The sequence below is a fragment of the Anticarsia gemmatalis genome, chromosome 13, assembly GCF_050436995.1.
Source record: "Anticarsia gemmatalis isolate Benzon Research Colony breed Stoneville strain chromosome 13, ilAntGemm2 primary, whole genome shotgun sequence".
NCBI lineage: Eukaryota > Metazoa > Arthropoda > Insecta > Lepidoptera > Erebidae > Anticarsia > Anticarsia gemmatalis.
This window is the reverse complement of record NC_134757.1, coordinates 1,561,382-1,587,896: the sequence shown is the minus strand read 5'-3', so window position 1 is coordinate 1,587,896 and position 26,515 is coordinate 1,561,382. Positions and strand designations below refer to the sequence as shown.

General features: G+C 37.5%; 2 protein-coding genes across 2 annotated transcripts in view; one reads left to right on the top strand and one right to left on the bottom strand.

Annotated features, from left to right (window-relative positions):
* Positions 1 to 62: 62 nt before the first annotated feature.
* On the bottom strand, positions 63 to 23,237 carry ksr (kinase suppressor of ras). Its single transcript, XM_076121556.1, has 18 exons — positions 22,924 to 23,237; positions 18,131 to 18,268; positions 15,124 to 15,262; positions 13,660 to 13,794; positions 13,200 to 13,335; positions 12,695 to 12,812; positions 12,140 to 12,330; positions 11,757 to 11,839; positions 11,531 to 11,631; positions 11,009 to 11,150; positions 10,487 to 10,600; positions 10,100 to 10,206; positions 7,979 to 8,155; positions 5,221 to 7,566; positions 4,717 to 4,850; positions 4,179 to 4,310; positions 3,791 to 3,920; positions 63 to 3,496 (listed from the first exon to the last, which is right to left on the bottom strand). The coding sequence occupies exons 1-18, from the start codon at positions 23,086 to 23,088 to the stop codon at positions 3,344 to 3,346; spliced, it is 4,641 nt and encodes a 1,546-aa protein (XP_075977671.1). The 5' UTR covers positions 23,089 to 23,237; the 3' UTR covers positions 63 to 3,343.
* A 575-nt stretch (positions 23,238 to 23,812) lies between these two features.
* LOC142977516 (cell adhesion molecule DSCAM) overlaps positions 23,813 to 26,515 on the top strand; it is a 92,307-nt gene continuing 89,604 nt past the window's right edge. The window contains exons 1-2 of the mRNA XM_076121432.1: positions 23,813 to 24,021; positions 24,135 to 24,289. Coding sequence (XP_075977547.1) covers positions 23,973 to 24,021; positions 24,135 to 24,289 — 204 coding nt within the window. The 5' untranslated portion in view covers positions 23,813 to 23,972. The remainder of the gene's footprint in view (positions 24,022 to 24,134; positions 24,290 to 26,515) is intronic.

Below are 26,515 nucleotides of genomic sequence, written 5' to 3'. Positions count from 1 at the left end.
TGTTGAAGTATAGTTTAACCTGAATTATAGCTAACAATGTCTACAAGAAATAAAACAACCACTAACAGTGATGGGAAATTTATTTTGGCAAATGCAACTAACCTAATCGTTTGAATCTCAATACATAATGTAAAACTACATCCGTCTGCAACCAACCATTGTTCTGTCTAATAAATATATATTACAAGCCGAGGCAGCGCCGCGGTCTATCCTATGTGCAGTGACGTCACGCCACTGCACCGTATTTACAACTATCATAATAGGAGTCGAGTGACCAGAACAATTTCCATTATAACAATAATTTAGTAAACAATAAAATAATGAGCTGTTATTTTTTTTTCATTTTAAATGATAATTTTCAGCTAATTGATGATTTTCATGATAACTTGTGTAGCGGGTCTATAAATGGCGCCAAGGTTCAATATTTTTTATTAAGATTCTAATTATTTTAATTCTTCAGACAGATTTTTCCATTGATTTCTAGAAGTCATGAGCCGTCCATCAAGAAATTTTAGGAAAAATCTTAAATTTCATGATATTCAAAAGAATTACAGCACTACTCTAAGAACACTATGGTCACTTTAAAAAATAAAATAATTTATAAACCCGCTACAAAGCTGGAACATGATCAGTATTAAATCAGCCTAGTCTAATAATAAGCCTCTTAGCAATGTTATAAGAAAGTGGTAACTTTTAAAAAGATACAAACAGATGCACTTAATTTGAATAGTAACTATCAAGTTTTAAACCTCAACAACCTACTAAAAGGAATGTTTATAATTCTTTTATTTACAAAACATCTCTTTTTAATGGTCATGAGAAAATTGGAGTTCATGGAGGTATATTTTATACAACCAGTTTGAGGAGTACTTATAAATGAATAAGGCAAACTTTTATGATATATTTTGACTGACTATTGTTCAACAGTATGTCAGTTGACTTACTCTAAACAGAATCGAACTCGAATTCTGTTGAAAAAGATTCGAGGTAAAACTAGCATGTGGTTGAATACTGATTTATAATGAATCTAATAGAATTGTTTGATTTTCATAATTTGTATTTTAATCTTTTGTATGCCGGACCCCCGCCGCATCAAAAATGTTCATCTGCCGCGTCATTTTAAACGCGCGTTGCGTCTATATCGCGCAGATCTACGGTCATACATGCGAATGCATACGAAGCTTCAAAAATTGGCGCGCACACCTGCGTTCTGGCATACGAAAGGTTAAACCAGTGTTTGATCATGTGCTAGTTTGGAATATTAAAGTACGATTTGACATAAGGTCGAATCTGGTTCGAATCGAATTCGATTCTGTCAAGAGTAAGCCCATAAGTAGGACTCTACTGTTCAGTGTTATTACCGATACCTCAACTACTGAACTAATTGAATAGTCATTTACGTTTTATACAAGGCGTTTCTAAACTCCAATTTCACATAAACCATTACTAAAATTTTGACTCTATACATTTAAATAAACTATTGTTTATACTATGAAATATCAAATAAATTCGTATTTCGTACCACAGAGGGGACTAATATAGAACATTTTATGAAAAATCCTGTAAAAACAATGCAGTAGGTATGAAAGATGTCAACTCTTATGCTAATATTTAAGACTGAATACTTCATTTATTTAATGCACTGATCTTTGTAACACATAGTCACTGTTTATTTTACATTAAAAAGATCTACTTGAAGACAATTATTAGTTATCTTAGTAATTACACAGAATTTTATGTTTATTTTATTGCGTTCCTCCCTTACGTCTCGTATCTTTACTTTTATGATTTATACGGGTATGTATTGCTTTCAGACTGTTTTCTTTATTCTATGTAACAATGAAAACTACTTTATGCCTATTTAAATCTAGCTTACATGTATGTATTCTGTTTACGATATTAAAATGACAAAATATAATATGTTCTCTATAAAAAGATCAGTGCACTAATACACAATCACAGCAAAATCGTAACACTGTACATGTATTTACAATCTATCAACAAAGCAGTCATTTTTCCGTTTTTTTCTCTTTTTTTTCATTTAATTAATTAATTACTTTTAATTACGAAAATATAATTTATTTCTATCGGTTAATCAGAGATCAAGATTTACTTACAAGAGACGTACATATTAACATATTTTACACTTTATTTATAAACATTATACTAAGTAGCGATAACCCGTTTGTTATGTTATACTGTTATATAACTCGTTATTACAATCTGGGAGTAACAATTCATAACTTGGTTGTCTTTTCATAGTTTCTTTACTATATTCTTATATTTTAATGTTTATTTAGTCTTTATTGTATTCCATAATTGTGTTCGTTTAGAATCTATGTCATTGTTACATTTATTTCAAATAAATTAACATGAAAATTCGGTATTGAAGTCTTGTTTTTTAAATTAAATAAATAACTTAAAAAATAATAATTTAAATAATCGTTACTGCACTCCCAATTCGTTGCAAAGACTTTACAATAAAAAATATAAATAAATAAAATTATTATTTTTACATGTCCGATATACTTGCGCCATTTCTTTGAATAATACAATTCTAATCGTTTATTACGTCATCACTCATCAATTTTATACAAAATTATAAGAATTACGCAATTTTTTGTCAAGATTTTTAAATACCAATTTAATTTAAAGCAAAAACACGGACCAGTAGTTCCAGAACCACACACAGTGTGGATATTCCCTTCCTTGCACTAAAAAAGAACTTATAGATGGACATAAGCAAAAGCAAATTATTATAATAGCTATGAAATAACCACTTAACTAAAGAAAATGTCTTATGTGTGAAAATTAGTTGTGATCTCTTATTTTTTTGTGCCATTATCTCTTTCAAAAGAGTGATGACGTAATAAACAACCTTACTATACGGTAGTGAACCAGACCAAATACCTTGCCTTCATAGAATATAATACAACTTTTAAGTATACAAACAAGTTATACTCATAGATGTCGACAAATTTTGAAACGTAAATTATTACACGCTACCCATACACGCCGACGCCACACAACCGTACCGCACACGCTACGTAGTCGCACACTACACGTAACCGTAGCGCACACGCCACGTAGCCGCACACTACACGTAACAGTACTACACACGCCACGAAACCGTACTGCACTCGCCACGCAGCCGCAAACTACACGTAGCATCACCGCACACTACTCGTAGCAACTTCGCACACGCTAAGTAGTCACACCGCCCACATCGCACTCGCCACGTAGCGTCCCCGCAACCGTCCCGCTCCCGCCCCGCCCGTGTCTCATCGTCCGGTCACTCGCGGATGGTGGCGAGGTAGTAGGCGCAGGCGGCGGGCAGCAGGTCTCAGAACACGGAGTCGGCGGAGCGCGACAGGTGCACGGGGTGCGAGGGCGAGCGCGCCAGGCGCTTGCGCGGCAACTTCTGCAGCGTGCTCAGCAGCAGCGGGAACTCCGGCCGCTCGCCCGCGCGGTACGACCAGCACAGCATTAGGATGTCCTGAACATAAACATATTATTTGTTAAGCAGGATGTTGTAGTGCATTTTAAATACGGCTGTTAAGTCATTCTTAAGTGTTGATACGTACAATTTTCACGAGACGCAATGGAAAAAGTAATTTTCAGAGATGACTATTATCAACGTCCCAATAAAAAATTGTTTCTTTGTCCGAAATATTAACTAAAAACATTATGCCAAAGCAAAAAATATCACATAATTGAGCTTCTATTTTCATATGTTAAAGTAAAGAATCAGTATATTTTTTTTTATTGTTTGCATCATAGTATTGCATACCTTGATATCTCTAGAGGCCTGCATGTTGGCAAGTGACTGCTTGACGCCCTTGCCCACCTGCCAGATCACTGCCTCGGGCGGCTGACTCTTGAACGGGTACTCGCCGCACAGAAGCTCGTACCATACCGTACTGAAATACAAGATTATTTGGGATATTTAATGAAAGTGAAAGTGAAAGAAAAAAATCGAAATTAAGTATGAAAGAAAGATCTTACTACTAGTAAAAGATAATTATGCAAAAAGTGAAGATAGAAATGAAATGTTTAGCCAAACTTAGACCTATGCGTAAGCAAATGTTTCGAAAATTGCTGTTAAGAATGTTTTTTATTATTAGGTTTATTGGGGTGTTAAAATAGCGTTGTGTATCTAGTATATAGAGTGTACATACCCGAAGGCATAGACGTCGGTGGCCTTGGAGAAGGGCAGGATGAGGCTGGCGTGCGGCGTGAGCGCGCGGCACAGCTCGGGCGCCAGGTAGCACAGCCAGCCCGGCGGGATGCCCAGGCTGTCGCCGCGGAGACTGCGCAACAAACCAACGTGCATTTATTACTCAATATTCCAGAAGCGTAAAGTAAACTAAAGTAAACACCAACGACTTTTCGAAGTTATGTGTGTATTAAAAAATAGTGATAAATCCTTGTATGCCTGACAGTTCTTGAAGGTATGCAAAGTCTGCGACCCGCAGATGGCCAGCGTGATGGACCCAAGGCCCCCTCCCTTATAACGGGAGGAGACCCTTGTCCAACAGTTGGACATTAAATAGTTAAATCTATTTTTATTATAGTAGAAGGTAAGCTAGTAACGATATGTTATCAGAAATCAGGAAAGCATTGAACACTTTTTGATTAAATTTAGACATTTTAACCGCTCATATCATAAAAGTATTATTATAATATTAGATGATATGTGTACAAACGAATACTGACTTGTTTCCGAAGCACAGTTTGGTGACGCTGAAGAGTCCGAAGTCAGTGATGACCACCTTCCCGTTCTCCAGGAATATGTTCTTCGTCTTCAGGTCTTTGTGGATGATGCCGCGCGCGTGCAGGTAGCCCATACCCTGAGAACAAAATTAAATGTTATAATTTAACACATACTCTTGCTAAATAACGCTTTACTAGACAGAATATTTATAAAAATCTGTAATAAAAATATAGTGAGATTTGCGACGATCGGGATCTGATAAGTACCTAATTAATCATTTAAAAAAATCGGTCATCCGATATAATTTTAGTAAAACTAGTCGAATTATTTTACTAATACTATATCGGGTGACTGATTTTTTGTCTCTGAAGCAGTTTATTTAATACAAATGTTATTTTTTCTTTAACTGCGAAGACCGATAACATCTATTAGTGCTCTGCTATATATTATGTCCGAATAACTAGTGATAACTAAATAACTTAGATACATAATGTTTTCGCACGTACCTGTGAGATCTGCTGCGCGACGATGACACTCTTGTTGGCGGTGAACTTGTCCTTGCGCAGGTGGATGTGCGTGTACAGCGTCATGCCCTTGCACAGCGAGGTGAGTATATTAGTGTGTACCTGTGAGATCTGCTGCGCGACGATGACACTCTTGTTGGCGGTGAACTTGTCCTTGCGCAGGTGGATGTGCGTGTACAGCGTCATGCCCTTGCACAGCGAGGTGAGTATATTAGTGTGTACCTGTGAGATCTGCTGCGCGACGATGACACTCTTGTTGGCGGTGAACTTGTCCTTGCGCAGGTGGATGTGCGTGTACAGCGTCATGCCCTTGCACAGCGAGGTGAGTATATTAGTGTGTACCTGTGAGATCTGCTGCGCGACGATGACACTCTTGTTGGCGGTGAACTTGTCCTTGCGCAGGTGGATGTGCGTGTACAGCGTCATGCCCTTGCACAGCGAGGTGAGTATATTAGTGTGTACCTGTGAGATCTGCTGCGCGACGATGACACTCTTGTTGGCGGTGAACTTGTCCTTGCGCAGGTGGATGTGCGTGTACAGCGTCATGCCCTTGCACAGCGAGGTGAGTATATTAGTGTGTACCTGTGAGATCTGCTGCGCGACGATGACACTCTTGTTGGCGGTGAACTTGTCCTTGCGCAGGTGGATGTGCGTGTACAGCGTCATGCCCTTGCACAGCGAGGTGAGTATATTAGTGTGTACCTGTGAGATCTGCTGCGCGACGATGACACTCTTGTTGGCGGTGAACTTGTCCTTGCGCAGGTGGATGTGCGTGTACAGCGTCATGCCCTTGCACAGCGAGGTGAGTATATTAGTGTGTACCTGTGAGATCTGCTGCGCGACGATGACACTCTTGTTGGCGGTGAACTTGTCCTTGCGCAGGTGGATGTGCGTGTACAGCGTCATGCCCTTGCACAGCGAGGTGAGTATATTAGTGTGTACCTGTGAGATCTGCTGCGCGACGATGACACTCTTGTTGGCGGTGAACTTGTCCTTGCGCAGGTGGATGTGCGTGTACAGCGTCATGCCCTTGCACAGCGAGGTGAGTATATTAGTGTGTACCTGTGAGATCTGCTGCGCGACGATGACACTCTTGTTGGCGGTGAACTTGTCCTTGCGCAGGTGGATGTGCGTGTACAGCGTCATGCCCTTGCACAGCGAGGTGAGTATATTAGTGTGTACCTGTGAGATCTGCTGCGCGACGATGACACTCTTGTTGGCGGTGAACTTGTCCTTGCGCAGGTGGATGTGCGTGTACAGCGTCATGCCCTTGCACAGCGAGGTGAGTATATTAGTGTGTACCTGTGAGATCTGCTGCGCGACGATGACACTCTTGTTGGCGGTGAACTTGTCCTTGCGCAGGTGGATGTGCGTGTACAGCGTCATGCCCTTGCACAGCGAGGTGAGTATATTAGTGTGTACCTGTGAGATCTGCTGCGCGACGATGACACTCTTGTTGGCGGTGAACTTGTCCTTGCGCAGGTGGATGTGCGTGTACAGCGTCATGCCCTTGCACAGCGAGGTGAGTATATTAGTGTGTACCTGTGAGATCTGCTGCGCGACGATGACACTCTTGTTGGCGGTGAACTTGTCCTTGCGCAGGTGGATGTGCGTGTACAGCGTCATGCCCTTGCACAGCGAGGTGAGTATATTAGTGTGTACCTGTGAGATCTGCTGCGCGACGATGACACTCTTGTTGGCGGTGAACTTGTCCTTGCGCAGGTGGATGTGCGTGTACAGCGTCATGCCCTTGCACAGCGAGGTGAGTATATTAGTGTGTACCTGTGAGATCTGCTGCGCGACGATGACACTCTTGTTGGCGGTGAACTTGTCCTTGCGCAGGTGGATGTGCGTGTACAGCGTCATGCCCTTGCACAGCGAGGTGAGTATATTAGTGTGTACCTGTGAGATCTGCTGCGCGACGATGACACTCTTGTTGGCGGTGAACTTGTCCTTGCGCAGGTGGATGTGCGTGTACAGCGTCATGCCCTTGCACAGCGAGGTGAGTATATTAGTGTGTACCTGTGAGATCTGCTGCGCGACGATGACACTCTTGTTGGCGGTGAACTTGTCCTTGCGCAGGTGGATGTGCGTGTACAGCGTCATGCCCTTGCACAGCGAGGTGAGTATATTAGTGTGTACCTGTGAGATCTGCTGCGCGACGATGACACTCTTGTTGGCGGTGAACTTGTCCTTGCGCAGGTGGATGTGCGTGTACAGCGTCATGCCCTTGCACAGCGAGGTGACGATGGCGAGGCGCGGCGGCTTCATGCAGGCGCCCATGAACAGCACCAGGTTCTCGTGGCGGGTCTTGCGGAACGTCGCCACCTGGGGACACCACCAATGTTTATACTTTTTCCTGCATTGTCATTAAGATAGCTTGGACAATGGTGTGGGTCGAAAGGCAGAAGACACTCTTACTGAAGTCAATGATCTCAGAGCAGGTGAAACAAGGTGTACTGCGGGAGACAGCTACCTTATAGGACTTGTATAGCTTTAAACTAGGACGCTACCATAGCAATAAATAAACATATGTTTTAAAGTTCCGTTTAAAAAAGATACCGAGAACGGTGTGTGGTTGCATTCGGCTATTAAAATATGGTCCGAATTCGCATGATGAACTGTATAAATAATAATTAATCTATGCACCCATCTAAGTACTAAGTACCCTTGATTTTTCCGACGAAAAGTTTATTTTGAAGGTTAGTTACAATTGTAGTTAAATTTGTTATAACATTACCTCATGTTTGAACGTATCGAGCGGCACGCAGTCGTCGGAGAGCGAGTGCACGTGCAGCACCTTGACGGCCACGGCGCCGTGCCAGCTGCCGCGGTACACGGTGCCGAAGCGCCCCGTGCCGATCACCTCGAACAGCCGCAGCTCGTCGTACGGGATGTCCCACTCTTTCATCGACAGCTGACGAACAGAAGGCAAGTTTTTTAATCTAGGAAAACTGACTTGCAGACACTTAGTAATATAGCCAGTATTGAAAAACAAGTATGAATTGTGATTTTTAGCAGAACGTTGCTATCTATTGCAACTTTATCTAACACCATATGTTACTTAATATAATAATTCTAATCTATCTTCTTGGCTCCAATATCACTTAATTTTATAAAAATAAAGACTCCTCTCCGAATTTGTTTTTGTCTGTTCGCGATAAACTCAAAAGGTTCTCAACAGATATTTATGCGGTTTTTACTAATAAATAAAGTGATTCTCGAGGGAAATTTTAGTGAATAATTTGTAAAACTTAACCTGGTGTAAGCTGGAGCTTGTATACAACATTGCCGTAAGACATACAAAAATTTAAGGCTAAGATATTTTTTTATGAAACCCAAGTATCAAAATCGTTGATTAATTTAAAACATTAGTCACACTCACTTCTTCAAACAGCTGACGTCTACGAATGAATACCGACATTTTTAAAACATACACCAATTTACACTAGTTTAACACAAATAAATTACAACTTGTTCTTTTTCAATCACTATTTTACGTTCTTAATATTTGTAAAGTAACTTAAATATTTTGTTCACTTGTTTATTTATAGTTAAATAAAACTGTATTGTTTGACGGTGGACAGTATAGTACAAACAAAAGCTCTGATATGAGGCACTAGTATCACAGTGTACTGAGTGAAGTCAAAGTAATTTGGTGCTAATTTCCATCGATGTTTAACGAACTAATATGTTTAACACTTTGAATTACGCATATTTTGATTGCGTGCAGTTTAGGTGGAATCTCAAATAACATTGAAACGTTTTCTTTTATTATTTAGTACAGTATAATAAGCTACCGTCATAGAAATAGACCAAATGCATGATAAAAGATATTCAAATAGTATTTTAATTTTTTTAATCTAAAACGTAAACGTTAATATAAGACAGAAAACTAAATTAATTATTTTCTATGTATGCATGTACTAAAAGTTTTAGTACATGCATACATAGAAAATGTTTTAGTCTAAAACATTTCCCCACTCTGAGTTGCTATCATTTTTTTTGTATTTACTAGGTCTATACAGTACTTAAGAGTCAACCATTCTTCAATTATAGAAGTAGACCCGTGCCCAGTACTAGGACAGTTTAGTTTTAAACTAGTTTTCTGTACAAACTTCCACTGTGTAAACAATAATGTAGTAATGACAGTGAGTTATCAAAAGGAAGCGTCAGGAACAATGTTCGCGTTATCAGCAGTTGACGACCGCGCCGCACGCATACCTACCGACTACCGACTATAACTATAGTGAACAATAGTAACATTACTGGATTATGGCCAGCTAAGATTCTTCCTACGAATTTGTCCGTTTTGTTGTAGGATATTTCCTGTCGTAAGCATATAGCTTATTGGTTAGTATTATATATAGGTTACTGGGGTCACAAATGTAAAGGAATAGTTTAACTTTTTCTCAGTGATCATTAACTTTTTTAATTTATCTCAGTATATAAATTTATGCAATACACAAAATTTACAACGATTGATTTTCTAGTTTTACAACTTGTATAAAGCTATAGCCGGTGACACCTTGTCAAAATGCCACTTATTGCAACAAAAAAAATCAAAACTTTTTCAAACGCATATAAATGTTCCCAAGACGTAACAATTTAAAAAAAAAATAGTGTAATGTAATCAATATATACACCAATGTATAAACTAATATATTGCGTTTTTTTTTGGCAAGTTCTTTTCTTTCTCTACCTCCCGAAACATCGTTAAATTATCTTACTGTAGTTATAACGATCGTAAATGTAAAAAAATAACCCTAATAAATAAACTATAATTTGAGGTAAGTAAAGACCACGTAGCTCAATGGAAACTTTATTTTTGCGACGCGTGATGTACGGATGGCATACTCACGCTATTCTGTCGGGGCCACCGCGAGTCGTGCTGGTTGGACAGGTCCAGCGAGTCGCCGCGCGGACACCCGCCGCTGTCCGTCGAGCCCGAGCCCGACAACGACTCGCCTGCGGAACACAACACATTATATTAACATTACATAGTAATATCATTCATGTGAAGGGCCATTTGAGTTTGGGGTCAAGTCATCATAATCATGCACCTGATTCATATAATATGTGAAAGCTACTTTTTATTTAAACAGGACTAGATTAAATAATTTAACTCTACTACAACGATAAAATTTTTTAACACTTTCGAGCAGGCAAATTTGTACGCCTTTTGTTACATGAAAAAGGAGGTATCTAGTAAATGTATTTATAGTAAACTTTTGTTTATGTTACTTACCGCTTCGTACACTGGCATTGAATTCTTCTTTATGGTCTTGTTGTCTCGCAGGTGATTGTACACTTATGTGCGTACCTATGCTGTGGTTCGGACTAGATACCACTGGCTTTAGTTCTGGAAAAAAACAATAGTATTAAAAAAATGTTTCGTATTAAATAGCTGTATGAAAATACGCCACTTCGCAAATATCACACTTGCGAGTTTGTGTATTCGTACGAATGATTACCTCTTCTATAAAATGAATTTGTTTAAGTGGAAATGTGTTCTTGTATTCACTATGATTATTTATTTAGGCAAGTAAGTGATTCATAAATACGTCCAAAGAGCTAACAGGTTGTGGAGAGCGCCATTTAGCTCGATATGGCTGAATATAGCAAAAAGTCAAAGAACAGAATCACGTAGCAAATGTAACCAACGCACTTCCTGCCTAGCATATTATTATGTGCCTTGTGTTTATCTATCACCTTCAATGAAGCGGCTTAGTATCAGCTATTGGTAATTTTCTAATATATGTGCACTTACCAGGGAAGTGGAACTGCTGCTTGGTGGTAGGGGGGTGGTGCACGTGGTGCTGGTGGTGGGGGGTGATGGGCGGCGCCAGCGCCGGGGAGGAGGGGGTCGAACTGTTGCACGACGACGTGTTCGATGACGAGTCCGGACCCTGCTGCAGAGGGGAAAGTGTTGCGTTAGTACTCTCATGGAACTAGGTAAGAAAGGGAGACAGATTTTACTTGCCAGTATCAAGGCAAACATAGCGAAGATTTTTAGGTGGTCGTCACAACGCAACGATCGTGCGTTTATTTTTTCTTAGTGCTGTAAATAGTTTAAGAGAAAAATAACATTTACGTGCATTATAGTCCGTATAAAAAAAAAATATTCTTTCCTCGCATCATCTAATTTTATTCGACGAGTAACGGAGAGTCGTTTTAACAGATTCTTCACACATTATCAGATTTACATTCCTTTATAAAACTGGTCGAACAATTCGTAATCGACCGTAAGTTGAAATTTTTATTTTTAGGTTAAAAAATAATAAATAGTTACCGTATGATGAGGAGGAGGTGGTGCGTGGTGTCGCCGCCGGGTGATGGATGAGAGGAAGCCTGCGCCTCGACCCGGCACAGGAGACACATACCCGTAGTAACCTGTACAATTTAACAAACATAACATTACATTAAGGACTACACATCAATAGTAAAATTTATAGAGCTTCTAAGCATGGGTCATCGAAAAATTGCGCATGGCAACTGTGATAGTGATGTTGGCTTACCGTCTTTGTGGATTTTTTCTTTGAAAGCATCCACAAATTCAGGAGGTAGCCCGCACGACGGAGGTACTTTGCTTTCACAATCTCTATAACAAAAATAGACATGGTTTTAATTTAATAAAATTTAAATGATTTAGAATAAGCACATTTTTTATATTATTATAATAGTTTTTAATTATAACTTGAATAATTATCTCGTTAGAGTTGCTATCGGCATTTTAAAGTGATTTTACGTTGGTATTAAGGCTCATAAAAGCTTAACGCTGTTAGAGTAAAAAAACTTTTTACACACTCCCTACCAGTGTTAATAGACCAAAGAATGCTTAATCAGTAACATAAAGCTGAGTACTAGTAAAAAGTGTATTTTCTAATAACAGTTAGCGTACCTGTGGCACTTAAACTTGCACTCCTTGCACTTGAGGCCGGCGCCGAACAGCATCTGCTTGTCGCAGAAGTCGCAGGTGGCGATCATGTTGAACTTCTTGGTGAAGCGGTGCGCGATGTCGTGCGCCATGCAGCGCGACACCGTGGGCGTGCGCGGCGAGCGCGGCGCCGCCGGGGCCATGGCCGACACCGCCTGCGGGTGCAGGTCATGTAATATTTGATCTTTTTTTTGCTTACATGAACAGTTGTAAATAAAATGTGTACTTGCAAGTATCTATACTTGCAAGTACATTTTATTTACCTTTCAAATTTGGGAAAATAGAAAAATGTATTTACGTGCACGTATACGTTAAACGCACGCACGTAAGTGACAGACAACAAACCATGTCACCTCTGCATTATTTTTTTGTTGGTTAGACTTTCTGCAGGCAATATTATTATGCTAAAGTTTATGCGTAAAAGATACCTTGACAAGTGGGTATGCAGATACCGAACAACGAATATCTAGAAAGTACATTATTCTGCTTTAAAATCTGTTATTTAGATAATAAACTCACATTATTATTGTAATAGGCGAGTGGTCGATGTAACGGCGTGTGTTCGGACTCGGTGTCGTGCGGAGACGCGGGCGGCGAGCCCTCCGCCGTGCCTACAGCTGATGACTGGCTGTTATCACTGAAATAACAAACATGAACTTTAGTTATACTTATTATGATTTAGATCGTTTCGTTCAGTGTTGAAAGACTGAATATTGACTACTATGAGAATCCTTCAAGATCTGAAGCATTGTTTAAAATAATCCTCAGTTTACATTGAGGGAAATAAAACTTATCGAAATGTGATTATTAAGATTTATACAGGATACAAATAAAATCTTATGATAAGGGGAATAATCATATGAAAATACTTTCGGTTCATTTAGTTATCATAGTTCAAGTTTTGCTTAATTTAGAATCAAATTACTGCTCGTGAGTTATCCAATAATGATGTATGATGTCGAGCAAATATTCGAAATATTACTTGTACTTAAAAATGAAATATAAATATTAAATGGTATGTTACCTGAGGTCGGAAGCGTCAGGTCTGACGGAGAGCTGTGACTCGTGTGAGCGTGACTTGGTGAGCGCAGCGGGCGGCGGGAGCGACGAGTTCTGCTTGCGCTTGCTCGCCGGCGTGGGAGGGGACTTGCCGCCCGCCACTAAGACAACACACATTACATATTAATTAATATATACTCATATACAATATGATAAAAATGTGTAGTACACTTAACTACTTAAAACAGAGAACAACACCATCTAACTGCTAACATAAGTATTAGTAAATGACGGCGATAATCCTGAATCGCGTAATCAATGTACTAGTACTTCAAACACTATACTTGAAATCATTTTAGGGTCTAATACAATTTAAGATATTCATCAATTTTTCGCTTGAGTGAATATAAGATTGTCACATATTGCGAAATAGAGCTCCCAACTGAATATTTATGAAGCCTCATTAGGCAAGTCCTCTGACGTACCTTTCTTAGAGTTGGAGTTATGCTGTTCGTTCGCATGCCTCGCTCTAGGAGCGCGGGGCGAAGCCCTGGCATGGCGCTCCCACGAGTCCCAGAACAGTTGTAGTTCTGCGTTACCTTCGCCGCGACCTAGCGCCTCTGCAAAAACGAAAAGAGTGGTGAATTATCTTATTATTAAATACTAGCTGACCCGCGCAACTTCGCTTGCGTCACATAAAAGAGAATGGGTCAGAATTTTCCACGGTTTTGTAACACTTTTTTACTGTTACTCTGCTTCTATTGGTCGCAGCGTGATGATATAAAATATGCTTCTTTTTCACGAAAAATATTCTTAAAATTATTTATATCTCTAATATTATTATAACGAAGTCGCCCTAAGGCATATCCGCCATTAAAACAGTTGCCATGACAACGGAATTTTGTTAATCTAATGTCATTATAATATTGATTATTCGCGATTTAGTTCGCCACCTGAATTTTCCCGGGAAATGCGTCATTTTCCCGGGGTAAAAAGTTGCCTATGTCCTTTCTCGGGTATCAAAATATCTCCATACCAAATTTCATGCAAATTGGTTCAGTAGTTTAGGCGTGATTGAGTAGCAGACAGACAGACAGACAGACAGACAGACAGACAGACAGACAGACAGAGTTACTTTCGCATTTATAATATTAGTATGGATAATATACTTGATCAATGGAAACCATAGCATAGTGAAATTTAAAAATTACCAGATCTTGAGTCAGAAAGTTATAAGTTCCAAAAGGAAGAAATTTTGGTGAAAACACTGACTGATACGGGTAGATTTTAATTTTAGTGCCAGAATAAAAAAACATAAATACTACATGAAGTTATGTTTGTTTCCGGGTTATTTCTAGTGGAATATTTCATTATAATAAGTTAATTAAAAGAAAAAAATGCAGTAGAAGATCAGAGAATTGTATATTCTAAACCTACCACCACAAGAACGACGAGAACAAATTGTATTTTTATTTAATCAGTAATGAGTGAATAATTCTCATTATTAATTGTCAACACCATCTGTTTATATATTTTAAATAACAAGCAATAAACAGGATGAGGACATAGTCGATGAATCTAGTTAGTTGCTTTCAAATCCGTTACCAATTGTAATTAGGTACCAAAATATTATACTTATTGAGGTATTTTCCTTATAAAAATAGGTTTTAGTAAGTGGCGTGGATCGTAATATTTTCGAGCCACAATATAAAACTAGCAGGATAAGTTAGCAAAACCACACCATTTTTGCACCCATGTTTGACATTAGGTTACGATGATTGTATGAAGTACAACCAGACCCTAAACAGCTATTTGTGGATCGCACAAATAAATGTTCCCTGTGGGAATGGAACCCACGACCTCCCTATGCAGTAGCATGGCGATCTTAACCAATGCGACTCGGAGGCAATGTCACATGTAATTCATTTCAGAAGTGTATTAAAACATACCGATATAAGTTCGTAAGCGGTGCATGGCGCGGCACAGCCGCAGCACCTCCTCGTCGCGGGCGCCGGCCAGCAGCGCGCGCATCTCGTGGTCCGAGCGCTCCCGCAGGCACTCCAGCGACGACACGCGGCTGCGGACCGCCTGCATACAACACAGTACATTAATAAAACTATTCCTATCCTCCTATCCCACTGTTGGGCAACGGTCTCCTCCCGGGATGAGGGAGGAGTTGAGCCTTGATTCCACCACGCTGCCCAAATGGACGCCAGGGAAAGACTGCATTCCTTGAGAACTGTTTTAGAGAACACTTAGGTATGCGAGGTTTTATCACGATGTATTCCTTCACCGTTAGAACAAATGATAACTATTTCTAACACTACACACGTGGCTTCGAAAAGTTATTGGTGTATTGCCTTCGGTTCGAACCCTCGATTTCGTGTGAGGTGAATACTTAGATCTCTGATCGTTTCTGTCTTAAAGACTTGTCAGCTTTCTCCAAGTAAAAATTACTAAAAACTTGGTAGATAGAAACGAACCTCCAACTTAATGGTGATAACATTATAGAGCTCTAAATCGAAAAGTGACACAAGACACCTATGTCTAATAAGATTCTACTTATATCAGGTCTCTGAAATACCTTTCATAGTGGTTTAAAACGTGTACTGCAAGTAGACCGTATTACTTAACAAGATAGTTAACCAATCAGTGAGTGCAACTGGCCATGAGTGATGCAAATTCGAATGCATCGATCTGTGTAATTGGGAGGAGCGCGGGCTCTCACCATGTTTCACCGCTGGTGGAATTTACCATCACCTCATGAAATGTACGTATTAAGTTTCTATTTGGTTTTCATAGGAGTTGCTAAGGACCTTTTTATAGGACAGTCATCATTTGAAGTATGGTTTTGCACCAAAATTGAGGGATAATTGAATAGGTTTATTTGGCGAAACATGGAGGCATTTTAGTTTGTCAGTGTCATATTTTAATCTTCGTAAAGGGACGTTGGAACAGTAGCGTCTTAGGAAAATCTCCTTCTTCAAACTAAGTAGGAGTCGGCTAAGTCGCCTAAATTCTCAACCCAATAGCTACAAACTGAAGTCGAGATTTAGAGACTTTTTGAATCATATCTTTTGACGTGATAATTGTAATATTATTATCTACTTTATAATATCAGTATAGATTTGCAGTAATTGCAGCTGTTTGGCCTGACTCGCCACCGCCGAATTAGCTTGTTCAATTGAAACATCTTTAACGCTATTAATGGACAATATCCCGTACTTATTCATAACTGTTCACGTCGAAACAGGTGTTTAGCTTATCATGATTGAACAAAAACATGAAAACAACGGATCTAAGATACGATCTTTAAGGTTAATTACCTCTTAATCTCTTCATGTGTTATCACACGTTTAATGCTACATAAATAGGTGTGCATCCTGCGTCAAAATTACTCACTACTTTTATTGTATCTAGTAGATAATGTCAATATTTTTAGTGTTATATTTACACGATAAATACAAGTAACGCCGTTGTAAATAATTATCTTTTTTTACTGTTTTTTGGTTGTAGTTGTTGTTTCTTAGGCCGTGTTACTTGGTGCGTAGTCATGCTGCAGAGAACAAATGCGTTTATGTAAAAAGGATTTATTACCACTCGTCGCTATTATTAAAATCAAGTAAGAGTTAAACTTGGCAAAACTCACAACTTGAACAAACCCATTAAGAGTTTGATATCAACATTGTCGTCAAAAAATCACAGGATGGTGAAGTTAGAAGTACAACTAACCCAATTTTTTTTTACTGAATAGCTTAATTTTTTCGGAAAACGAATTACCATCGCGCCTAGATGGCCTAAGATCGTATTTTGAAACGTGTTGTTGTTGAAATTAGATACAATTTACACGCATACGGACCACGTGTTTCATACTACCAAATCGAGACCGCATCGCAACAACATTTTGTCGGCATCGTGGTGTGGTTGTAGCACAGATAATTCAAATTTGTTAATTTACTTTCCGCGAGTTACGAAAGTTTCTGCAATACGACCTGTGAAGAAAACTACAATAAAACAAAGCTTACTCATTGTTTAAATATTTACTGTGGGGTTATTACTATCGACGCATCGGGATTTCCTATCATACAAATTCTAACTAATCTCTTAAATTGATTCAGTATCAAGCACATGGCCCGCCCCCTATAACATGAGACCTAATTCAATAATATATGTGTAAAGTTATGACGTAAATATCGTGACGTCATAGCACATAATCGCGTGTTATCTTTTTCGATTTCGTCCGTCGTATCTGTTACGCACGCTTTATATTTCGGTACATAACTCTATGAGGCGGAAAAGTTAAGTTTACTGTTTGTATGCGTCAATCAGTGATGCCTTTATTTCCGTTGAGCGTGTTTGTTTTTGTACCTAAATATGTAGTTATTGTACACGTAACATACAGCACAGGTATACAACTATCATGTATAAACGAAGTCTAACCAAAGGATATTAACTTTTATTTCCTGCGCTGTTTGGGCTTGAGGGCCTGTTAAATAAAGCACGAAAGTGTTAGGTTCTAGACAGAACCTAGTCTAACGCAGCAGCGCGGGATGCATTTAGTATTTCTCTCAGGCCGTCATTCTGATCACCAGCAAATCTATGTATTTCCCGCGCTGCTGCTGCCACTTTTATCCAGTAATTAAGTCTTTGGAGCTTATATGCAGGCCAGGCCGTGTGACCACGTTTACGATGTAAGTCTGTGCGTCTACTAGCTGCGGCCGCGGTAACATGGCGCTCAGTGTTTTCCTCTTATTGATGTCGTTACCACAAATAACAGATAAAATGGCTTTTGGATAACTGCAAAGATCAATCACAACTAAAAGGTGACTAAGGGAACAATATAATTTCTTTCAAAATGGATGGTAACTACTTGTCTTAGAAATGTGATATCCACCCTTAAGGTATCTACAGCTACAATACAACTCAACTTAAGAGTTCTTGGTTTAAAAAGGTTACCTCGATGGAATCCGGTGAGAGGCCGACCACACGCAGCCACTGCGCGAGGCAGGGCACGTCGACTAGCTCCCGGCGCAACTCCTCGCGGAAGCTGGCCTTGATCACCAGCTGGCGCGAGAAGTGCTTCACTAGTTTACCCTGGAACACACAAACATTATACATTAACTTAGAAATAGCGAATGGAAGAGTTTTGAATAGGCCTTGCTACGCATATATTTGGTTTGGCATTATTTATCGAACAACAAAACTGACTTGACGCACTTGTTCGGCTTGTGCCGATTCAACTCCGCTTACCCCCGCCCCGGTTTCTGAGATACATTTAGCGGTAGTTTATCTATTGAAAAGCGTTTAAACTCATAAAAAAAACCGGGCATTCTTCGGTTAACCGGCTGGCCCGATTAATGCCGAATATGTGTGTAGCAAGCTTCAGTAGTGCAGTCAGGCTGTTCGTAAATCAGTAAATAGATGGAATCAGAATACTGTTGGCCGTCCATGAAAGCTTTTAAAAGTGTCTTTTACAGATAGTGTTGGTGAGTGGGAACTAAAAGTTTGTTATTGTGGCTAACTAACGCCACGTGTGTCATGTTGTTTATGTTTATTTGATGACCGCAATGACTTCAATTCTTGCGGTTTCCATTCTCAGACCAAATAAATATTTTGATTATATTTTGTAAATGGAGCAAATGGCATTCGAACAAAGCAACCCGAAGTGCTGCTGCTGACTATGCCAATAGTAGGTAAGCAGGGTGTAGTATTTTCGAGAAATTTTGTATGAAAATCTGTTCAGCGCCCGCCTATTTCGCTCATTATACTTCGAGAACTACTATTCAAGTTGTTTTTAATGTCATACGCTTGGTACAAGGCTATGCCGAGTCAAAGAAATCACGCTACAGGTTCGCTTATCGGCTATCAAAAGTTGATGACTACAAAAACGTATAAGAATAAGTAGTACCACAAGTAGCCCTATCTATAACTTAACCTTGCAAGCGGCACTTAACCGCGTCAGTCTTCCGATTTACGCTATATACAGTAATAATAGCGTCCAACACAATAAAATAAGCATGTGACTGTTATGACATGTGTACTAATTGTATAAGAACACTATTTACATACAAACGGTTTGTTTGTAAACTTGTTTATCTAACAAATATGTGCAATAAATAAACATTTATCTAGTGGTAAACAGTAATGAGATGGTGCTAATTACTTTGTTGGAACTTGGACTTGCGGTTTTAAACCATATAAGTACTATATTTGTAGGTACTACAGTTTAAAAGGGAGAAAGGGAGCTTCTAAAATAAAAGCACACTTATTTTTCTTTGGTTAATGTAACTACTCAAACTTTCGTATACAGTTTAAAAGGACGGATTTTGCGGATTTTTTATACATTATTCGATTATTTCTTTTGCATAATCTTTTCAGCATTTCAATCATGGGTATTTAATACAGTTAGGTCCGAAAAACTTAATACAGTTACACACTAATTGATAGGTTTTTGATTTATCTGAAAAATGTAAATCAAATCCACAACATATAGATATGAATATTAAAATTGTAATCCTTTTACACAATAGGTCTTTAAAAAATCATAAATTAGTAATCAGCATTCTTCAAATCATCATCAGTAACCATCAATCCAGATAAATTGCACATCAAACTCATTAACTAAGCCTCAATAATTTGTCGAGACATATCAGCATTAGCATTGAATCACATTGCTATAGGAAACCATCTACTGTTGACAGTAAAATAAACTTCTAAATATTTGGGAATTCAACCCATCAAACTGTACTGAGCATCGTTTCACAGGATTTTCTACAACCTTAAGGACCCAAAAGAGCTCTTTAAAAATGATATATTTCCAACAGCAGTCCAATCAATCATAACATTGCTTACAATCATCAATCCAGACAAATTGCACATCAAACTCATTAACTAAGCCTCAATCATTTGCCGAGACATATCTGCATTAGCATTGAATCACATTGCTGTAGGAACCCATCCACTGTTAAATGATATGTACAGAAATTTACGTTTTGATATTCATTATAATAGGTATTTGGTAATGAAACTGTACTTGTTACTGTACTGTGTTGTTTTACAAGATTTAATACAACATGCCCAAGAGAAGTCTTTAAAAGTCATTTATTTCCAACGGCATTCCGATCAATCATAACATTAATTTAAACAAATTGCACATCAAACTTATTAACTAAGCCTCAATAATTTGTCGAGACATATCTGCATTAGCATTGAATCACATTGCTGTAGCAGCCGATCCATTGTTGACAGTATTATAACTACAATGACACATTGCAGGCAATCTTATGACAAATGTTTGTTGAGCTTACACTGAGTGACTGCTTAAGATGTGATAAATGATTTTGTTTTTGATTATACCGGTGTAATTGTAATATTGAGTTTGAAACTGATGGACAGTTGTTACAAACCCTAGCCAGGGGTGATATAATCTTAATGGATAAATTTAACCTATTACCACCCAATTTCCATTGAGAGGGCTACCCATGTATCGAGTTCTGACAATATTCTCTCCTTAATGACTAGAAGATATAATTTGAACATTATACTACGAGAAAAAACAATGTGGTATTTAAGGAAAGGCTTGATTGTCAATAAAGTGATTTAAACATGTTTGTACTGATATAATAAATAATATTTATTTGCTACTATTCCTAAGGTATGTAGCACTCATTAATAAGTCATGTTATGGCCACGTCTTAACTGGACCATCTACCAAATCAGTCTTCATCTATAGATGTATTTTATTTTGGTTTGCAAGATTCAAATACTAATAGTACCTACTTACTGACTAGTAGTAAAGTGACTGCCTTGAACAGTGCTCTATTATATGATAATATTAAGGCTTGCCAAACTTGATAATGGTATAATGAGCCATGAATTGTTTTTCTACCTCACATTGGGGACCTGTGACTCACACTATAACTAGGTGAGTGATTAAACCAGTTTTTTAAATATAACTGCCATACTATGAATGAATCTCATTAAATTTAAAGGTACAAAAGGAAGCTATCACACCTTTTTTATAAGAATTGATAGTGTTATATGATTCCTCTTGGAATGTGGAAGATAATCACTTTTTATAATACTTTGTAAATGGTATGTTGTATAGTATGCCTATTGAAGTTCAAGTGCTCTTCATGGTATTAGATTACAGATGACAATGAATTTTATGAAACAGGAAAATATTGGTTGAAACTGATTCTATGTTGATAAAACATATTTTTTGCAGACAGTATATTATTTAGCAATGGTAGAGAAATATGCTTTATGGATACCTAATTTCGTTAACAAATTATGAAGTTGGATTTTAAATAAATACTGAAAATAATGTCTCCAACTCGAAAAATTATGGTTTCAGACAAAATGCAGTAAATGAGAATAGAACTAGATATACGGTATCATAGTAAGATCTAAAAACAAACAATTTTCAATTTAGCACCTAGAAGATAAAAATTTTTTTTTCAAAAATACATGTTACTGATGTAAAAGTTTTAAATAGGTTACTATTATCTGTAATCTGGCCCAAATATTATTGCAAATGTCTATTGAATGACATCACTGATTACAATATCTAGAAAAAGTACAAAATTATTATTCTATAGTATTTTGATTGCAATACTAACAATACCTAATCGAAAAGGTGAGAATTTGAATGAAAATTTTTAAAAAGTTCTTCCTGACCCTAGATTCAGTAAAGAAAAACTTCACAAGTATTGTAGTTTCCAGGTGAATATAGGTGCTATACTTTATTACATATGGCAAACCTGAGTGAGGTTGATTCAGCCACTAGTTTATGAATTTATGAATAAAATATACATGAGAAAGTTTATTTGTTATGGTGTGTTGGTAAGTAGGTAGTACTGTTACTATAAGATGCTAACATAGAATCATTTTCAGTGCAACTTTAATAGGTAATAAGATTGATGTATGATTATTATCTTCTGTCAAAGAGTGATCAAGTCAACTGTGAAATAAAAAGATAAGTAGGCTATGCTACAGTTGGTTTAAAAAATTAGGTTCTCATTTTTATGTACTTAATATACTGTTATAATAAGTTAACTATAGCAAAAGAATATTACATAAAATGTAGTTCAGCTTAATTCATAAATAGCATGATCAATATTCTTAAATATTGTTTAAATCATAATAATTATTGCCTGAAAAGGTAGAATGTATTACCAACATAATAAGGTAGTAATCACTAAGGAGGAAAACTCACAATTAATAATAGAATGCCAGTATGTATGTAGTGAAATGTAATTGAATTGTGAAATCTAACCAGTATTTATGTTATCTGTAACAGTATAAGAGTAGAACAGTAAATTCCTTGCTATTGATCAAACACACTCCACTCTCTCCTCAGGAATGCACTATTTTTCTCATTAAAATGTATATAACATACCATTTCGCATAAAATTAATTACTAACACATAAACCTACATTTTCTCAAACATTTACGTGCTAAAATCGAAGTTACAATCCCATTTCCAACCAAAAAGTGGCAGCAAATTCAAAAATCTAAACGAAATATCTGTCGTGTTTTCATTGCGTGAAATTAAAAAAGTAAACACTCAAGGTGAGAGGGAGCGGCGCGCGCGTACGCCAACGATTTCTACTACGGCATTGAACTATTCACCCCAGTCCTTGAGTGCAGCAAAATCCTTGAATCCCGGCCTCACCGAATAATACTTTCAAGGGCATTGCCTATTTCCCTTACATATATAACGATTCGTGAAGGTTAACTCTCCTACCTCCAGGGTCCGGATCTCCTGCTGCGTCAGCTCGGCGCTTGTCGAGCATTGTGTCCTCAAACCCTCGAGTCTATCAGCTGAAACGTCGATCATGGACTGAATAGTCTCTATCGTTTGAATTGCATCACGAACTTTCTTTCTTTCGTACTCGTTCTCTGCATCCATTACAAATATCACAGCACTGTACACGGTCCGCTAATTACTATACATAAGTAAAAAACACTTTATTCATTTTATAAAAATGAATTTACAAAACATTGCAGATGTTGTATTGCCGATACAGCGGCCATATCCGAAGAAAATCTATATTTTTGTCTATGTTCATGGACAAAAATCATAGACAATGCATATCTGACATTTGTCACAAAAGTGAAATGTCACTTTGGCTAAACCCAAGGATGAACGATTTTTAAATGTTGGATTGATTAATTAATAAAATAGCTATATCTTATTTAAAATTAATTATCCGCATAATATGATAAGTTTTTTTAACAAGTATCACGAGTAAATTTAATAATTTAATGATCGATGTTCATGATATTTCGTATCTTGTTTATGGTCCTAAAGAATATTCTGCACAGCTCAATAGTTTGACATGCGAAGTTTAATAAGAAAAACATTTTGAAAATGTCATAATAATTCATATTTTTACTCGTTTTATTGGTTAATGAAATAAGAATGTATTAATGATTAGATATCTGTGAATATTGGTTGGTTTTTAGACGATTTGGAAATGACAAGTTACGATGACACCGCTAGTGTGTACCGTGTAGAAACTGGGGACAATTTATTTTTCTAATAGCAATATTGTTGCAAATTAGATATTGCACGTATAGCAACTTATTTTATGACAAAACAAAATTAGTCTATGCCTTTTATCAATGGAGTGAAGACGTTTGTTGTGAGATTTGTTTCCTATTATTTCGCCTTCCGTCGTTTAATTAATTCTGTGTAATGTAAAATAAATAGATAGGAAATAAATCTTTTTTACTTTACAAAAAGTATAGTTCGAGATTTTTTTCTAAGTGTTTAGATGTAGAAATAGTAGAATGTTTTTCGAACGTATATTGTTGTCTGTGTTCTGCCTTGGAATAGAAGGTAAATAAATTTGAATTAATACTGCAAATCATTTTAAATAAACATGCTTTTGAACCCTTTCTCGAAAAAAAAATTAGTTTGGAAAAAAATATTTTTTTCTATTTTTTTTATAGCTTTCCCATGGGCTCTAGCCGAGGAGGTAGAAATTCGTGATGTGGGTGCTGATAAGGGTACTAACGTGACGATACCCTGTGGCGACTTGCCTCCGCTACCTTCACCCAATGTGCAGTGGGTGCACAGGGGCAATAAGACTCACCACGAAGTTCTGGTAAGTCTAGTTCTTAAAAAACATACCGCATTATCTATGCATTTCATAAACTTTTTGAGTTCGTAAACAAAACAACGCTTCACTGAAGTTTAGGAATTTTATTAAACTTATCGCCGTAAGAGTTAATTTTTATCATTTAATGGCCTAATGTCTCATTTCTATGAATAATTCACATAGTGTTTTTAATTAATTACTCGTAAAACACCATTATAATCATTATAACTTAAACAGGTTGTTTACAACAGTGCCGGGCGTGTTTTGCATATTCATGCAAAAATAATGATGTCGTTTAACAGGCCGTAATAACTTATAACTGACCAATTTAGATACATTACAGTTGCTGTAAAAATATACCTACATTGTTTAATACCTAGTAAATATGTGGGAGGAAACATGTTCTTATACGATTCTTATTAGAAACCGTGGATATTTTTACTATTCGAATATTTCTTACTAAACAGTGAAGATATAAAAAACAATTGCTCAATGTATGTCCACAATCTATGAAATATATTGTGTGTTGCCATAAAATAGTGCAAATATTACCCTAGTTTCTATCCAGTTGGTGACTTTTGGCTCATTACCAATGTTCCTGTGCCTTGTATTCGCGAGTTTAGTGACCCTTTGCGACAAAGCGAGGGTTAGTTTACCGTGACTTCCTGACCCAGGTCACGTAGACTTCAGTTTGGTTACTATTTCTAACTGGTAAAAACACTCGTTATTCCCTAAGAAAGTGCAACGGTGCCTTATGATACATGCGTACCTATTTGCCAAAAGCAAGTAATTTTTTCTTTTACTAGAGACTAGCACACTTTTAAGGCAGTTCTGAAGGTTCAAAGCAGGACAAGCCCGCGACGGTCACATTGAATGATGAAGACGATTTGTTGCAACGTCTTCATCTTTAATCTTTATCCAAAATCGGCAATCAACCTCCCTAAGTATCGTGACATTCGTAACCATAATCTACAGATACTTATTCTTATTCAGACATGAATACGCATCTCATACCCCATAGCGTTGTTGTCGATGACAGATCATCAATCACCGAAACATTCTTGTTAAATCTGGGGGCACGGAAGTGCCCCCGCAAGTCGAGCAAAAAAAAGCGGCACGGCCGTACCATCCTTTTCTCGAAGCAATTCGGGCTATTTTCGACCCCCCTATAATGTCGTTGTGGATAAAACAAGAAGCCTGAATTTTCAGCAACTAATTATTCATTGTATAAACACGGTATATTTAAAATTTCAGTCAATTTGAACCAGTAGTTTAAGAATGACAACTTGTTAAAATTTTGAATTTTGTCACTCACTGATTCACTGACTCACTGACTCACCGATCATCAAAAGTCTAAGGTACTTCTAGCAGACTTAGAAGCTTCAAATTTAGAATACAAATAGGGTTTAGTGTCTTAATCATGGGAAAAATTCAATATTTTCTAATTTCAGTCCAGTTTTCTAAATACATTAACTGCAACATTAACTTTGTAATCCCATATAAATGTATAAGATTACAAGATTACATTTGCAGTTAAGAATAATTACTTCTGTAGAAAATAATAAATAATAGGTGTAGATAGGTACATACTATACGAGGCATAACGGGAGGGGATAAAGGGTGGGTAAGGGTGTTTAGCCCATGAAAATGAAAAACATTCCCATAGGAAAATATGTTGAATTATAAGAAAAAACGTCTTTCCATACAAATCGGACTTATGTTCGTTCTACAAAAAGAAGTGAGATGCCACCAAAAACATTCTGTAAAAACCTCAAGTCTCGCAGCTCAGTCTTTCTGGCGTAAAAAGTGGTGAGATCTATATAATACCAAGTCGATTAATCTATTTCGTCTTTACTTAAAGGACCTTCTGTCTTAAGTTATTACATAAGTTATTATCATGTCAATATTAAAAATATTTTACGTTTAAAACAAATAGATCGACTTGGTCATCGCATGAAAACACAAATTCGCCATAAAAATTTCAGGAGCATTAACTTCTCGTCGTGCTGTGTAGTGTAATACATACAAATCATGCGATGGCCAGGGCGGTCTATTTGTTTTAAACGTAAAATATTTTTAATATTGGCATGATAATAACTTATGTAATAACTTAAGACAGAAGGTCCTTTAAGTAAAGACGAAATAGATTAATCGACTTGGTATTATATAGATCTCACCACTTTTTACGCCAGAAAGACTGAGCTGCGAGACTTGAGGTTTTTACAGAATGTT

Coding starts and splice junctions, on each gene's coding strand:
- ksr (XM_076121556.1), bottom strand. CDS start 23,088: ATGGATGCAGAGAACGAGTACGAAAGAAAGAAAGTTCGTGATGCAATT. Junction 13,795..15,123: donor CCGCTTACGAACTTATATCG/GTATGTTTTAAT, acceptor TCGTTTTTGCAG/AGGCGCTAGGTCGCGGCGAA. Junction 4,851..5,220: donor TCGCGCAGCAGATCTCACAG/GTACGTGCGAAA, acceptor TTTTGTTCTCAG/GGTATGGGCTACCTGCACGC.